Source organism: Epinephelus moara, chromosome 1 (genome assembly GCF_006386435.1).
Source record: "Epinephelus moara isolate mb chromosome 1, YSFRI_EMoa_1.0, whole genome shotgun sequence".
Lineage (NCBI taxonomy): Eukaryota > Metazoa > Chordata > Actinopteri > Perciformes > Serranidae > Epinephelus > Epinephelus moara.
This window is the reverse complement of record NC_065506.1, coordinates 18,417,892-18,434,316: the sequence shown is the minus strand read 5'-3', so window position 1 is coordinate 18,434,316 and position 16,425 is coordinate 18,417,892. Positions and strand designations below refer to the sequence as shown.

The window sequence follows — 16,425 nt, the reverse complement described above, 5'->3', positions numbered from 1 at the left end:
CAAGATGGCGACCTCTCTAAAGCAAGGCCCTTGCTATATATATATATATAAAAGCATAATTATAAGTCTACGAAAACCAAACGAATTTTATTTTACAGCGATTATACACTTGTATAAACATATTAATGGGTAGAATATTCAGATTCAGATTCAGATTGACAATAAACCATGCCAAATATTATACACTGGCCCTTTAAAGGAACTGTATGGTAAATAGATTTGCACTTTGATAGCACCACTCTAATTTTCCGACCACTAAAAGTGCTTTACCCCACATGTCATTTTTCAGATGTGCAAATTATGCATTGACAATTGCTTTTACATTCTGCCTTTCTAAATGTTACTTTCTGTCTGTCTGTTCAATCAAACCTATTCGCATGCATATTTACTCACTGGTGGCTGAAGCTACCATACTAGGTATCGCCTGCTACTCAGTAACCATTCATACCACTCACACACAGCCATTGGGAGCAATTTGGGGTACAGTATCTTGGATCCCAAGGATACTTCAAATGCAGACTGGAGGAGACCGGGTTCAAATCTTCCAATTAGTGGACAACCCGCTTTAACTCCAGAGACACAGCTGTCCCACTAACAATCAGAACATTAATATTGTAGCAAACCACTATTTGCTTTGTACCCATTAGGGCTACCCCTGAAAGTCAAACAGTCGGCTCATCAGTCAGAGACTCCTCAGTCAACAAAGATTCTTCAAGTTCAGCAGTCTTTTTTTGTCACTGCAGTGTACCTCTGAGGATGTTTCGGCCCCCAGATTTAGCTGCAGAGTGAGCGATCCTCTCTTTCACGCCGCTCTGTGGTTAAGGCAGCTGCAGACCTAGACCCAGAGTGAGTGTGAGTAAGACAAAGGCAGCTGCTTGGTCATGCTCTAAGATAAAGTTGTCTGCTGCCTTCTGCTTAGAAGTGGTGACTTTGCAGCAACTTAATAAGATGCAGTCTGTGGCTTTTGTTTTATATCTAGCGTTGCTAAAAAAAAAAATGTTGCAGATTTCCGATCAGTTGTTAGCGTAGTTAGCACACATTAGCTTGGGAGCTAATTTGGATTGTTTACTATGGTAGATGAAACTTGCTGTGACCCCTGAACGCCCTGCCGAACTCCGTTCAAACTCTCAAACACTATATGGAAAATAAAACGAATAGTTGAATAGCCATCTTTAAAAGCCAGATCTGATTCATCTAAAGTTATTCTGAATTGGGAACAACCCTAAGACAAAGTGAAGTAATGGCATCCTGAGCAGAGAATTAAGTCACGCTACCTCTCTGTATGGCATAATCTAAGATTCTCTGTCTATTGCTGTGGCAGAGAGTCGCTGTGCATGTGAGTCCCTGTGAGTGTGACCCACTAGCTAGCTAATCACCGCTGCTCTGCACTCATACAGCAGCACAGCGTATATCAGGACGGTGTCATCGTGGAAGCACCAACCCTCCAGTTTCCCCCCAGGTTAACAATGCAAGGTCTGTCGGCACTATTGTCATTGTTAGCGCTGTTTATGGAGTTAGCATCATTATCTGCTAGACGCTGGCTAAGCCACCTCTGTGTTGAGAACCATGTGAGATTCACCTCAGACTCTGAACAATAGATGTAAATGTTGCATACAGTTTCTTTAAAGTACATTCGATGTTACGCAAATCCCTGAATGACTCTGATTAGATTTAAACATTTGCATATTCAGGAAAGGTGCCAAAGTAACCTTTCCAATATGTCTCACATATTTTGACCTTATGATGTGACGATGATGCTTTAATGTGATGTGAAGTCTCCAGTTTGTGATGAGAGCTTGTCACATCGGTCATGCATGTTGCTTCCTGTGTTATATCTATTTCACAGGTACGCACCAGAGCCAAGCAATGCAGACAGGCAGCCAATGAAGCAGGTATGGCTCAGAATCAGGTTTCATCTCTTTGCTTTTTAACCTGCGTACATTTGTATTTGAATGACATTTCTCAATACAGCCACCATTTTGTGTTCATTGCTGTGGTTCATTTCCAACTATAAGCATTTGTGATGATACTGTAATCTCTCACAGAGAAGTTCTACTTTACCAACATCGTTCAGCTAGAAAGTGTTCGCCAGGACTGGGAAGAAACACACAAAAGCACCTGTGAGGTAAAATGGACTATATTTCTATATTACATGCACTGCTGTCATAACCCAGACATAACAAGGGACTTCTAACCAAACAGACCAGACCTCACAGCACCTTCCCCCTGCTGACCACTGAGGAAATACACTTTAACTTGCATTTCTTAAAATGGAACAACAAACCAACAATCACGCAGTAACATACTTCCTCATACAAGTAAAGTTCTATTTTAAGCTTTTTCGAGGTACACTACAATTAGCATGATATTCCTACATTCAGATGCTATTGCCAGTGTGTGGTAATGCAGCATGATAACATGTAAGGCGCCGGGGGGGGCAAAGGAATTCTCTAAGTCACTGATATGACTGTAGAAATGGTACAGTAGAAACCAGTGGTGTGTACATGTTCCAGGTATTCCAGCAGCTGGAGGGAGATCGCATCAGCATGCTGAGGTGTGCTCTCTGGGACCACTGCAATCATTTCTCCATGCAGTGTGTCAAAGATGATGAGGTGAGCTCACTTTCTTATATATACAGTTTTAAATGGATACAATTTCACCTTCTAGATTTAGTTTGGGGTAAGAGTCTCCCTTAAAGGAGCAGCGTGTACGATTTAGGGGGATTTAGTAGCATCTAGTGGTGAGGATTGGACGATGCAACCAGCTAAAACTTCTGGATAGAATTCCCTCAGTGTTCATTGTTCGGGAGGTTTTTACCTGTAGCCAATGACCTGCAGAAGTCTCTCTCTCTCCAAACCAAACAGCGGGTGACTAAAACTGGTAAAAAATACTGAATAAAGTAGTGCCACATTAAAAATGAGTGTTTCACCTATGCTGTTCTGCATGTAGCGGACTGGCTGCCAGCCCAGCACCTTCTAATGTGTGCTTACCTTACCTCCAGGCGTTTAGGAGGTTTTTACCATGAGCCGAATTACCTGCTGAGTTCTCCTTGACAGACCCAGAGATTCAAAGTGGTAAAAACACTGAGTAGAGTAATTTTACGCCACAAATCAGTGCTTCTCCGACCCTGTTCCTCATGTCAGACACTGGCTGTTAGCCCAGCACCTACTAATGTGTCCTCACTTTTTTTCTTTGACAACTTCAGATCCAGACGTTTATAAGGGTTTTACTGGGAACTGAATTATCCACAGTGGTCTCTTCCTCGCCAAAACAAATGGACCCAGTGATTTAAACTGGTGAAAACCCTGAATAAAGCAGTTTCACGTTAAATAATCTGTTTCTTGGCTACTGTAGAAACATGACGGCGCAACATGTCAGAAGACAAGGACCTGCTCCCTATGTCGATAGAAACAGCTCATTCTAAGCTAACGCAAACACAACTATTCATATTTTCAGTTGATTTAACACTGAAGAAAACATACTTATTATGTTATATTCCATTTCTGCCAACATATCCTCCTAAATCCTACACGCTGGACCTTTAAATGCTTGGTTTAAATTCAGGCACAGGTTTAAAACTTATGTACAAATGCAGTTTGTTAGTGATTTATCATGAGAAACTTGCGATTGCAGTGTTGTGATTTAGTTTAGCCACTATTATAAGAGCTTACATTTTCAGACCTGAAACAACTTTATTGACCATGTAGTGACATGGCTCTAAGGATGTCACTCTCGGTCCACCACTTTGGTCCAGACTAAAATATGACAAAAACCACAGCAACTATTGAATGACTTGCAGTTAAGATCTTAATGGTCCCAAAAGGATGTGCAAATAACAAATGTTAGCATGCTAACATGCTAAACTAAGTTGGTGAGGATGGTAAATATTATACCTGCCAAATATCAACATGTTAGCTTTGTCATTCTTTGCATGTTAGCATGTTGGTGTTAGCATGTACATTAGTACAGTCCCGACACTAGCGTGGCTGTGGATATATCGACTCTTTCTTAAAAGAGTACCTAAGATCACATGTTGCCACCCATTTGGCTGACACTGTAAGTTCCTTCCTCATTTATTTTTAGCATGGATAACTGCACTGATGAAATGAAAGTCCACAGAAATGTTGATCTGTTGGGTTATGCGGGAACAGTGTACAATCCTGATTTCAAAGGAACTGCCTCTTGTTTTCAGGCTAACGAGGAGGTGAGGAAGCTACTGGAACAGTGTGACATCATCACAGACAACAACTTTTTCATAGGGATGAAAAGCACAGGATCAAGACCTCCAGGTGAGCTGTCATGGATGGTGGGCCAGGCTTTTGACACAGTGACAAGGTTTTAGAGGCTTTCCACTTCAGTAAAGCTACAAACTAAAGGAGAGGAAGAGAAGACGGGTGCCATTTCAAAAGAACTGAATTAGGAGTACTACTCAACTTTTACTCAACTCTTTCAGTGCAGACACAGGCAGAGAGCATCACTTAACCTCACTTCTCAAATAAGCAGCTTCTCATTTCCTCTCACAGAACCCCTAGTGTTTGAGAGCTACTACCAGACGTCCGGAGACAGCAATGGCCAAGCTCATTTCGCAGGAGGAGGAGATATGATGATGAGGTCTGACACAATCCACCTCAGAAGAGGAATCAGGGGGAGACAGCATTGTTATTATAAAACCTGCCAGAATTAAGTGTATAACACATCAATACTGCCAGGCTGTTCTGAAAGTAAATGCTGTCTCTTCCTGGTTCACCTTTCTTCAATACCTATCTCTTATGTGCCCACAACAAAAAAGAATCTACACATCTGAAGAATCACATGCAGCTGTGATTGAAAGCTATTTGTCTGTTGATCATAACATTTCCACATATATCCTAAATATCTCCCCTGACCTGCATCACTCAGGTGCTCTGACCCCCTTCTCGCCAGCTCTATGAGCATCGGTGTTGACAGTCTTCAAAACTCACAACCAGCACTGACACCTTCTGGCGAGTGTAAGTATTGCATTCACTTGTTAGCGCTCTCCCATACCATGGTAGGGTGGGGGGTAAAGAACATTTCAGCCTATTTGTGCTCCTATACTGGATCTTTATTTTTTTTTTTGTGTAAACTGACATATTTGAAATAGTGCTTAAATAATCTTAAAGTTAAGCTTTTACCAACCACAACAATAAACGCGAAATTTAAAAAGAAAGTCTAGATGTGTTGACGTTCTATCGTGATACAGTGGTGAATGTTTATTATACAATTCAAAAAGGCTATATAAATCAGTTATAGATAGAGTTATATAGGGTGAATTATGAATGAATGATTTTTTTTATTTCGAACATGTGCAAAAAAACAACAAAGAAAACAAAGAAAACTAAATTAAAAACATTCAAGAATTAGCTTAAAGTACACAAAATAGAACATTTTTCTTTCCCTGGTAGTGTTCAACCAATTGTATGTATTGGTCTTTGTTGCATACATTTAACATACAATAAACATATTAAGAACAGATAAAAAATAAGGCAAAGCACTGCAACAGTCAAGAACAAAATACAGAATAGAAACATTACAATAAATATATGAAAGAAACACTTAAAAAAAACACTATAACATAACAAATATGTACAATACAGCTGTTTCTGAATGAGAAAGCTGCACAGGTTTGTGCAGGATGTGTAAAAAATATTAGTCAGATGATGTGCAAAATTTCACATTATAGCAAATATGTTCAATGTATAGAGATGACAGTTTAAAATGCATACAATGATTAGCCAAAACAGTGAAACCACTGACAGTTGAAGTGAATGACATTGATTATCATGTCACAATGCATGTTCTGCTGGGAAACCTTGGGTCCTGGCATTCATGTGGAAGCCACTTGACATGGTCCACCCACTCAAACACCACTGCAAACCAAACAGACCACTTCATGGCAACGGCGCTTCCCAATGGCAGTGCCACCCCAGCCGGACAATGCGCCATGCCACCCTGCAGAAACTGCTCAGGAATGGGCTACGGAACACGACAAAAAGCTCCAGGCCCCAACCTGGCCTCCAAATTCCCCAGATCCCAATCTGATCAAACATCCACGGGACATGCCGATACACCAAAGGTATCCCAGATCCACAGCAGGACCTCCTTGGATTTGACTTGGCCCTGACATGTCAAGGCAAAGACACAGGACCTCTGGGGCTGTGTCCTGTGGTGTTTGGCACCAAGGCGTTGGCTGTGATTTGATTCCCAAGCAGAACATTGCATTGTAAAGAGATCAACAATGTTATTTATTTCACCTGCCAGTGTTTTTTTTTTTTTTTTTTTTTTTACTGTTCTGGCTGATCGGTGTATAGACAGTTTCTATGGGTGGGGTGTCCCAGGCCTTGCTGATGAGGCCCAAGTGCAGTTGGGAGGAAACAGTTTTTGTGGCATAAGGTTTTGGCCCTAAGCCTCCTGCCGGGTGGAGTGTTACAAAGAGTTTGTGTTCAGGGAGGGAGGGGTCAAGCAAAATCCCTCTCACCCTGGACAGGAACTATATGCCTGCAAAACACCATACCCTCGATGGGATTCAATATTTTGTTACAATAAATAAATGTGTGACATCACTTAATTGTATATTTTAACTGAATATCAATGCACTATATACAGTGCATTGTAGACATAAAGTTTTATTCCTGAAAGAAGTTTAAATTTCACCTGCTTTATATCTGGCTTCAGTTGAGATTTCAGATGGAGGATACGCGCCCCTACCAGGCCTCCAGCATGCAGCATCATCGGCCACTGTTGCAGCTGAGGAAGACAGCTACATTGCACTTTATGCATACGCTGCACAGGTGATTATTATGAGGGCATTATTTAGTATTATTTATAATACTAAGACTTAGCTGGACATGAAGTTTGTCAGTAGCAGCATAGCATCACTCTGATTGTACAATAATGTTAAAAGATAATGTAGGTATTTAGGCTGATCAAGGCTTGTTAGTGTCTCCCATCTGTAGCTAACGTTTGTCATCTTTGTTCATATTGCCTGATCAGGAAGGTGATGAAATATCTGTCAGCAGAGGGGACATGGTCCGAGTGTTGGAGCAAGGAGAAGATGGCTGGTGGATAGTGGAGAGGAACGGGCTGACTGGACTGGTGCCAGGAAACTATCTGGGCAAAATCTGAACACACATGCACAAACAAGAGAATATAGACCATATACACAGATGAATGAAAACGCACTAGGGCTGCAACTATTATTGATAATCTACCAGGTATTTTTTCGATGAATTGTTGTGTCAGAAAACTGTCAGAAAATAATGACAAAAACCATGTGTAGTTTCCCAGAGCCCAAGGTGACGTCTTTAAATAGTATGTTTTATCTGACCAACGGTACAAATATCCAAAACTATTTATTTGTCATCATGTATGACAAAGATGTGCATCAAATTCTCAGATTTAATAAGCATGAAACCAGCAAACATCTGGCTTTTTGCTTGAAAAAAATGACTAAGACAATTATTCTGTGATAATATTTTGTCAACTGACTAACTGATTAATCAGCTAATCGTTGCACACACACACACACTGTCACACACCAAAACTTGCATGCTTAGACATACATGCAAGTATGCATCATGTGTCTCATGCCTATACAGTTATATTTTCTTATCCAGTTGTAGCTGTATAGGCCAAGAGGAGAGGTGTCCAAACTTGTATTCTTGTAACTTGATTTCTGAGCATGGATTGAAAAACTAGTAACTTTCAGTAGGTAGTAGGTTATTTGAGCAATTTACTGAAGTTAAAAAGTCATCAGACAACCCTTGCTTATTTACACAATAGAGCTTTCTTGAAAGATTTCTGAACTGATCATTATTTATGCATGATTAATTAGTCATAAAACGATATTACACTGTAACCCTGCTACCTCATGTGTTGTACAGCTGGGATACTCCTTTAACTCTATAATACTGTATAGTGCAGTCTCACTGGACTGAAGAATGATAAACTATCTGGTGCTGAAACTTTGGACGAACATTTGGAACCTTTTGGATGGTTTAAAATGGCCTCCAATGACATTGTTCTGTGAGTATGTTATATTTCCAACGTGAGTCTGATGCAAGCACAAACAAGTTTCAGTTGCTAATAGTAAAACAATTAGTAATGTATTAGTGCAGGCCAGGCCCTACTTTTTTATACAGACAATCTGAGCTGTGACTATCAGATCCCAGACGAGGAGAAAACTGATAAAACTATTTATCTCCAATTAATAAGAAAATGTTTTAGTGTACTTCAGCACTTGATGTGATAAATCATGAGCTACCATTAAATGAAGTCAAGTGCACATGCTCTTAGCAGTGAGTTTTGAGGTGGAAAATGGTGTGGCATGTGGTATCAACTTTGGACAGGTGCATAACCTGTAGTGCGTGATTTCACATTTCCTCACACAGTTCGACACAGGTAATAATTCAGTGGGTTTCATACCTGTTCTCCTCAGTTCCCCATTTGCACTGTCCATTTGAGCAGCTGTTTGCTCTGCCAAGTAATCCAAATTTTACAGCGCTGTCCTGCTTTCATGTTTGGTAATCCTCTAAAAAAGATGCTTGAGATCCTGAAAGCCTCTTACCACCCCCTCTGACCCTCCGAATAACACACTTGGGAAGCAAAAAAGCATCTCCTTTGACTGCCTAGCAGTTCTTTCTGGAGAACCAGTCCACCTTAAATCTTATATTTTTACTAGAGGCCTGGTTTATAACAATATCCTGCAGCTGGTGGGCACAGAGGTGTTTGTTGTCAAGTTTTACTTCTAAAGGCAGTCTTTCAAATGTGTGCTGAGGAAGATAGTGATCAACACAGTTGCTAAGTTCATGAAAATAAATACAAACTTCTTTAAACCACAACATAGGTTTATGATAGGGCAAGAAGAAGTCAGTCCTTAGTGGCAATGAATATGTGCCATCCATTCTCATTGCTCAAAATTTTGGACATGTGTATTGCTGTTTTTCCCACACAAGGGGCACCTGAGATAGCACATTTAAAACACCATTTAAAAATGTAATATTCAGTCGCTGGCTTTAAACCGTATAACAATTACAAATAAAAACATTTCATGTGTTATGTCATGACTTTATACAGACTACTATTAATTTCTAAATTACCCAGTATCTCTAAAACCACACTTTTTTCTGTTGCCAGCAGGTGGGGCTTCAGGTCTGGTTTGGTTTTGTTTCTCAGGTTCTATATGTACCATTTCTTTAATGTTTTTTGGGTGTTTGTGAGCTGGAAAAGGTACAGCAGAGGGTTACTGTGTAGAGATGAAAAAATGTCTGCTGTCCACTAGGAATTTTCTGTGACCTCAGGGTTGACCATCTGCTATTCTGTACCATAGTAGCAGTTTATATACCAGTAACTGAAAAAAAAAAACTATTGTCACATCTGTCAAACGATACCGCAGTTATATTCATATTCTATTCACAGTTAAAACATACTCAGATTTTTTACCGGACTGAACTATGTAATGATTACCTCTTTATATGTTTTAACTGATAACATGTTCACTCTCATGTAAAACAGTGCAAATAAAATGGCAATCAAACAGGTCCAGTTGAAATGTATGAGTTTATTTGTCCCCTGCCTGTTCTCCAGTCTATACACAATTTTTGTTCATCATGTTTTTTCTGCGGCACTACAGTAGCTTAATATTTAGGGATCAAATGAACAGCTCAAAAATATTAAAACGGTGCACAATTTCACAACAATGTATAAAATAATGTGTCGTAATTCTTTATAGCAGGTTTATAACTAACAAACTAAACAGAGGGAATTCTCTGACTGTAACAAACTGAATCTACATGTACACAGGTCTTCAGGTAACACTGATAATACTCCTACTAATAGCACTGAAGACTAAAAGGTTCATTCACAACTGATATATTGGCAATGCCTCACTATTGAAGTCTGATTCAGAGAACATCCACACCAAAACAGAATGTACATTATTCACAACCTGAATATTTGTGAATATGAAGAAGTCTGTCTACCAAACATGGCTTTGAGAGACCAAACGCAGAGCTGCCCCACAAAGAAAAATGTAACGACGGAGATAAAAACACTGAATCTGTTCTGTCTATGGTAAAGCAATCTTCCATTTTCACAAATTCTGGTCAAACCACGTTCTTAGGAATAGTATACATGTTCTTTTTAGCATAGATTTTCCATTTACAACCATGAAATATCTCCAGAGCTCCAGCCGTAGTGCAAATAGCACACAAGGAAACACATCCCATACAACACTCCTGACCATAAGTTCACACATATGCTCCAAATTACTTCTCATCATGCTCACCGGGGATGAGCCCAAATTTTACCAAGCCACAATAAAAAGAAAAAAAATAATCTGCATCAACATCAATAATGTCAATTAGCCATATACAACTTTGGCTTCTGTAAATATTTCAGTATTTGTAAGAAGAGAAAAAAGAGCATTTAAAGTAACAGTAACTTACAAAGCATGTCAATAAATAACTGGGTTCCCCTTGAAGCCCCCACCCCCCCACACCACATCATCAGTGTTCGCTACTTTATCATGAATTGTGCAAGGTGTGCTTGAGCTTATATAACTACAGCTGAAATCTACTGTGGACATGTCCGGTGACGCTCCTTTTGATTTATTAAGTGCTTCGTTGATTGGCTGCGTCCTTCATGCATAGCTGTTGGTTGTGACCAGCAGCTCATACGCCGGGTCGTGACTCCTCCTGCACAGCACCACGCAGGCACAAAGCATACCCAGCATCTGCAGGTGGACAGCAAGGGAACAAATGAAAAGCTGTTATTTGCGCCCTTCAGTGAACTTAGCAGAAAAATTATGCGAGCACAATCAAAAGGCAAGAACTAATAATCAGTTATATTCTAAATCTAATCAAGCATCACAATCTTGCTATTATGGAAAATCACACTGTGTGAGCAAATGTTAAACCAAGAAGCGTCATCTTTACACACACACACACACACACACACACACACACACACACACAGAGCATGTGTTAATAAGAATCTTTGAGTTTAATATTAGATGATCGGCCATGCTGTCTTAGTCGCTGCTTTGGGAGCAGGGGTTTCCTGGTCAGCAGCGACCATGCTGAGCTGTTAAACACAGTGAAAATCCTTTGACACAATTAGGTCAGAGCTGCTGTCGGATCCGTTTGTGCCGACAGAGATGACTGCAGCTTTAATTTTCCTCCCAATATACATCCTTTTGGCTTGATCTAAATACAGCCATGGAATAATATGTCTTAAGTGTGTTTTTTGCAGTGAGGCTGCTGTTTGTTGTGAATGAATTCACCCTATGTCAACTAGTCATTATGACTGTAGTCCTTTTTTAGCTTTAGAGTTATTGTCCCATTTTCCATACAAGATACACTCTTTGATTTGGGTAATAAAAACCCTCGAATCACAGTTTCTTGCTTCAAAAACTATTTTGAGCAACATCTGTAACATCAGTGGTCAGACAGTCAGACAGGTTTATACACATCTGCAGTTCAGCTGTGTTATTTAAACCACTTATTTGCAAGTAAAAAATGACAACTAATAGTTTTGGTATTAAAGGAACAGCATGTAGGATTTAGTGGCATCTAGTGGTGAGAATTGCAGATTGCAACCAGCTGAAACTTCTCCAATGAGCCAAGCATGAATTCTTAGATAAAATTGCTTCAGTTTTAATTGTTAAGGAGATCTGTCTGGGAGCCAATTATTTGCAGAGGTCTCTTCCTCTCCAAAATAAACAGACCAGGTGATTAAAACCAGTAAAACTACTAAATAAAGTATTTTCATGTTACAAATCAGTGTTTTTCTGATGTTTTTCTTCTCTGAGGGGCTCCTAACTATGGTGGCCGACACAAAAATACAAATGGCCCCATCTAGAGCCAGTGTTTGGTTTGTCTGCTCTGGGCTACTGTAGAAACATGATGGTGAAACATGGCAGACTCCACTGACGAGGACCCTCTCCATATGTAGATATAAACAGCTCATTCTAAGATAACGAAAACACATCGATTCTTACTCTCAGGTGATTATACACTAAATATACTTATTATATAATATTCCATTTCTGCCAGTATATCCCCCTAAATACTACACACTGGACCTTTAATTTTGATTATGTTCCCTTTATTTAAATTCACTTCCAAATTTGTGGGTTAGATGCTACTGTTAAACTTGGGATTTGTTTAAAACCTGTCCGAGCGCTCAGGTTGTTTGCACTGATGGCCTTCACTAAGAATATTTTTCCTGTTTCCCTGCTGCTGGTGTCACTGTACAGGTGACCCTCCCTGTCCTCCTTACCTGTATAGATGCAAAAGTGAGTGCAGCCCATATGACATACATCATGATCTCCTTTAACTTCTTCACAACAAGAGCTTCACAACCCTGAGACAGACAATAAATGACATTAATAGAGTTTCACAGGCATAACAACATTAATTTACAATAACGCCAGACAACCTGTTTACACTTTAGATCTGACTGTGCTACAATGAAAAAAAACACATGTTCTTTGGTACCTCTTGGTAGAGATCTCCTGGTCGAGTGAGAGTGCCGGTACAGTTAGTGATGCTGGGCTGACAGCAGCTGACTGGGACACTGTTGTTCTTGGATTCTTTAAACCAGCGCGTGTTCCTCCAGTCAGAGTAGTTGTGAATGCCGCAGCAGTGGAGCTAACGGGAGAACAGAGAGGGGATAAGTTAAGGCGACAACTTGAAAAATGTTTTACAATCTCAAACATGCATGAATTAAAACAATATACACCATATGTGTTTGCCCAATTCATGTTATTTTATGCGCTGTGAGGTGACCTTGGGTGTTTTGAAAGGCACATTTTCAATTGCATTATCATTATTATAGAAAGACATGTTTTCTAAACTGAGATGACATGAAATGGCTGTCAAAATAAAACTGTTTGACATAACAGACTTTTCTTCTCACCTGCCTCTGCACATAGTCAATAGCACGGCTGGGGGCGTCAGTGTTGGTGCCGTTGTATTCATTGTAAACCTTCTGGATGGAGTGATTCACCTCATCTTCTACCTGAAGCAAAAGCACAGCAGCTGTTACTGTCCCTGTTCGGAGACTGCAATTTTCATATATTATCTCTACGGGACATTTTTTCACAGCATTATAAAATTAATTTACAGTGTAGGCCCTTAGGTAACACTGCTAGCCCGAGGGAGTTCAATTACATAAGAGCTTCTCAGCAAATCAACATTAATGAATCATAGCAAAGGAAGTTTTGAAACAATGACAGGAAGCAAAAGTTGCTAGAATTTCACATTTAAATGCTATGAATTATATTCATCTTATCTTTTATCTGGAAGAAAAAACATTTAAATGTAAAACTCACACATATTGATATTTGAAAACATCTGATCAAATAAGACAAACTTGGCCCCACTTTCATCTAACTGTACTTGTGAAATGCTCATGTGCTGTGTTTACCTTTGCCCTGTATATGTAGCCAAGCACCACCACCACACACTCTGTTACAAACACCAGCAGGAGAATGGCAGCAAACTGAAATGACAACAAAGACACATTGTTCAGAGGCTCATTAGTAAAGTCAGAAATATAACAATTACTTGACGTTGCCAGTAAATGAAATTTTTCACTAAGTCTTGTTGTTTTGTGTCTTCCTTGTGCTCCCTATAGTATGTAACAGAAATGTCGCATGTGTGTTCTTCCTCTGAATTCAGTCAATTTTAAAGGTGCAAAGTCGTCCACACTCACAGTAGCCAGACCACAGGAGCTTTCACGTATTGTTGCACAGCAGCCAATCAAGCCGATGATGAAAAGAAGAGTCCCGACAGCTATTATTATGATGGCAGGGATCAAAGTGTACACATCTTCAAAGAAGTGGTCGTAGTCGTCGTATGTGATAAACACATAGGCTCCAATGTAGCATAAAATTCCAGCTGCAGCCTGCAGAGAGAAATGGAGACATGAGTCAGAGAGAGAAAAGGGCCCTTTAAAATCTGCCTCCTCTTTTTGTCTTTTTTATTCTATATATAAAGACCTGTATGTTTTTGTTCCATGGGTCTCACGTGATTATTAGATTTAATTGTTAAATGACACATGGCTCTTTTTTTTATTTTTTAATGATTAGCTTAGTTTTTCATCAGTTTTTCTTTCATTATAATCTACTATACCAGGGGCTGGCAACCTTCACTATCAAGAGTTATTTTTGACCAATAATAATAATAAAAAAAATCTGTGTGGAGCCGGAAAACTTTGGGCTTTTAATGAAGGTAAAACAGCTTATCAGGTCTAAATTAGCCTATACTAATAGTCTAAATGGGCATTTGGTACTTTAACTTTGCAGAGCTGGCAGTGAAAGCAAACAAATCTGTCCACACACAACGAACATCTCTATGTGATTGCAAGACTTTTACTTTTTGGATTTGGCATCCATAGCTAACCAGCTAGGAAGACTCAGGACTAGCCACTGCTATCGAGGCTTGGCAAAATTTCAAGGAAAACGTGCAAGGCAGTAGATGTATTATGCACAGTTTAGTTGTTGAAATGTTAAAAAAAAAAAAATGTATTTGATATAGAGGTGTCACACTATACAATTAGAGCATGTAATAATTTCTTTAGGCCTACAACATTGATATATAAAAATCAAAATGTTGAAAAAACAACCATTATTCATTTCCATATACATTTTTTTGTCAAAGCCACAGGGAGCCACTGGAGAGAGGCTAAAGAGCAGCATGTGGCTCCTAAGCCACAGTACAGTAGTTACGTTGGGTAGTGTATTATAGTGTATGTTGCATGTACACTACACCGCTCTTTTGCACCCTGCACTGGCTAGCAGCTGCTTGAATCCACTACAAGACACTGGTACATGCATATCGTACTATAAATGGCTTGGGCCCATCCTATGTCCAAGAAATGGTCAAACTATACGCATCAACTCCTCCACTATGCTCTGCTACTGCCAACCAAGTTACTACTCCCTCACTACACGGGGGCCCAATGACCACTGTCGTGGCTCCACAATGTTGGAACAAGCTCCCCATTTACAGCATCACAGCAGAAACTCACAGACTGACTGTGTTCTGAGTGCACCTGGGGCCATAAAAAAAACAACAACAACTTTATCTATTACTACCTCTAAATGTAGCACTTGAAGCAGTTCACCATACTTGCTGGAGCTGATATACTTGCATGATTCTTGCAGTTTTTGGGTCGTAACCATGTGGCTGAATGCACATATTTTAAGTTGCTTAGGACAAAAGCAGCAGCTAAATAAATGTAATGTACATGCATAAAGAGGTGCTCAGTACTGTATATACTGTCATGTTGTATAGTGTAGGATTTCGTAAAGCATTTCTTGTCCTTTCGCCTTCACACTCAGAATTACTATACTTGCACTATAAACTGTGTTAAGCCTGCTTTTGGCAATACTGTATTTAACCATGGTCATGCCAATAAACTAAGCATGTCTGAATTTAAGACAGAGACAGAATTAAGCATAAATAACTTGGTAAAATCATGCACACATATATTCATATACACAGGCTACATATTTAGCTGCATTTATTTAGCTGCAGTTGAAGAATAGTAAAGAAAGATACCACACATTTAACAGACTGGTGCAGTATATCAGCAATATCTGCTTTATTCAGCCATCCTGGGAAATGAGGTTTTCTATTTTCAAAAAAAGATAAATCATTTAAAGGTCTGTTTATCCTTTCTGTTGTCAGTATTTCATAATGCAGCTGTGTTATTGTCCTGATAGCATCAGTAGCTCAGCTAGCACTGCAGCAGGTCAACTCAGCAACCGCTACAGCTGCTGCATAACGTCATAGCTACAACTTGTGGGCGGCAGCTTCAGACACACTGTAGCAAACTACCGTCACATTATTGTGTCTCCACTAAGTGCCCTTCACAGTGAGTGAAACAGTGACACAGTGTCCGTGGATATCCCGGCTCAAACAGCAGCTCGTCTATCGCCAAACAGCGGACCGCAGCGCATCTCTGGCGCAGTTTGCTAGCTAGCTAACGCTCTCCATCCCTGGCCTCTGTGGATGCTGCTGCTGCTGCACAGTGTTCACACACACACACGTCGTTTTCTTACCCAGAATATGAGGTTGAGGAAAACCAGGACGGTTTTGGATGACGTGATTCCACACTGTCCCATGGCAACTTGAGCTCTGAAATGAAAACTGTGGCTATAAAAAATATATATTGATGCACCTGCACCTTTGCTGTTATAATAATAAAATGGCTTCGGTGGTCCTGTCCCACTGTGCAGAGTCTTCTGGGCTCCACCAATCAAATCGCCCCAGAGAAAAAAGGGTCACGTGCTCCGATGACATCACCATTCAAAACAAACAGTGATGGGGGAGTTTTGAACATTGAGCCCTGCAATAATTTACACATTATTCTCTATGTAAAGAGTATTTAATATGAATT

General features: G+C 39.8%; 2 protein-coding genes across 2 annotated transcripts in view; one reads left to right on the top strand and one right to left on the bottom strand.

Moving 5' to 3' along the window:
- Positions 1–9,557, top strand: part of LOC126394385 (proline-serine-threonine phosphatase-interacting protein 1-like) — a 14,226-nt gene extending 4,669 nt beyond the window's left edge. Inside the window, exons 8-15 of the mRNA XM_050051185.1 lie at positions 1,847–1,892; positions 2,046–2,125; positions 2,514–2,612; positions 4,193–4,289; positions 4,524–4,611; positions 4,900–4,988; positions 6,694–6,809; positions 7,012–9,557. Coding sequence (XP_049907142.1) covers positions 1,847–1,892; positions 2,046–2,125; positions 2,514–2,612; positions 4,193–4,289; positions 4,524–4,611; positions 4,900–4,988; positions 6,694–6,809; positions 7,012–7,143 — 747 coding nt within the window. The 3' untranslated portion in view covers positions 7,144–9,557. The remainder of the gene's footprint in view (positions 1–1,846; positions 1,893–2,045; positions 2,126–2,513; positions 2,613–4,192; positions 4,290–4,523; positions 4,612–4,899; positions 4,989–6,693; positions 6,810–7,011) is intronic.
- Positions 9,558–9,727: 170 nt separating this feature from the next.
- Positions 9,728–16,267, bottom strand: LOC126394394 (tetraspanin-3-like). The gene is made up of 7 exons (XM_050051197.1): positions 16,088–16,267; positions 13,735–13,926; positions 13,447–13,521; positions 12,937–13,038; positions 12,516–12,668; positions 12,298–12,381; positions 9,728–10,750 (listed from the first exon to the last, which is right to left on the bottom strand). The coding sequence occupies exons 1-7, from the start codon at positions 16,148–16,150 to the stop codon at positions 10,658–10,660; spliced, it is 762 nt and encodes a 253-aa protein (XP_049907154.1). The 5' UTR covers positions 16,151–16,267; the 3' UTR covers positions 9,728–10,657.
- Between the last annotated feature and the right edge of the window lie 158 nt (positions 16,268–16,425).

Bases quoted from the DNA above. Each gene is read 5' to 3' on its own strand.
- LOC126394394 (XM_050051197.1), bottom strand. From the start codon at position 16,150: ATGGGACAGTGTGGAATCACGTCATCCAAAACCGTCCTGGTTTTCCTC. The intron at 13,927-16,087 runs GTAAGAAAACGA...TTCTCTCTGCAG, and splicing joins TCCTCAACCTCATATTCTGG to GCTGCAGCTGGAATTTTATG. The intron at 12,382-12,515 runs GTACCAAAGAAC...TGTCTGTCTCAG, and splicing joins CAGGAGATCTCTACCAAGAG to GGTTGTGAAGCTCTTGTTGT.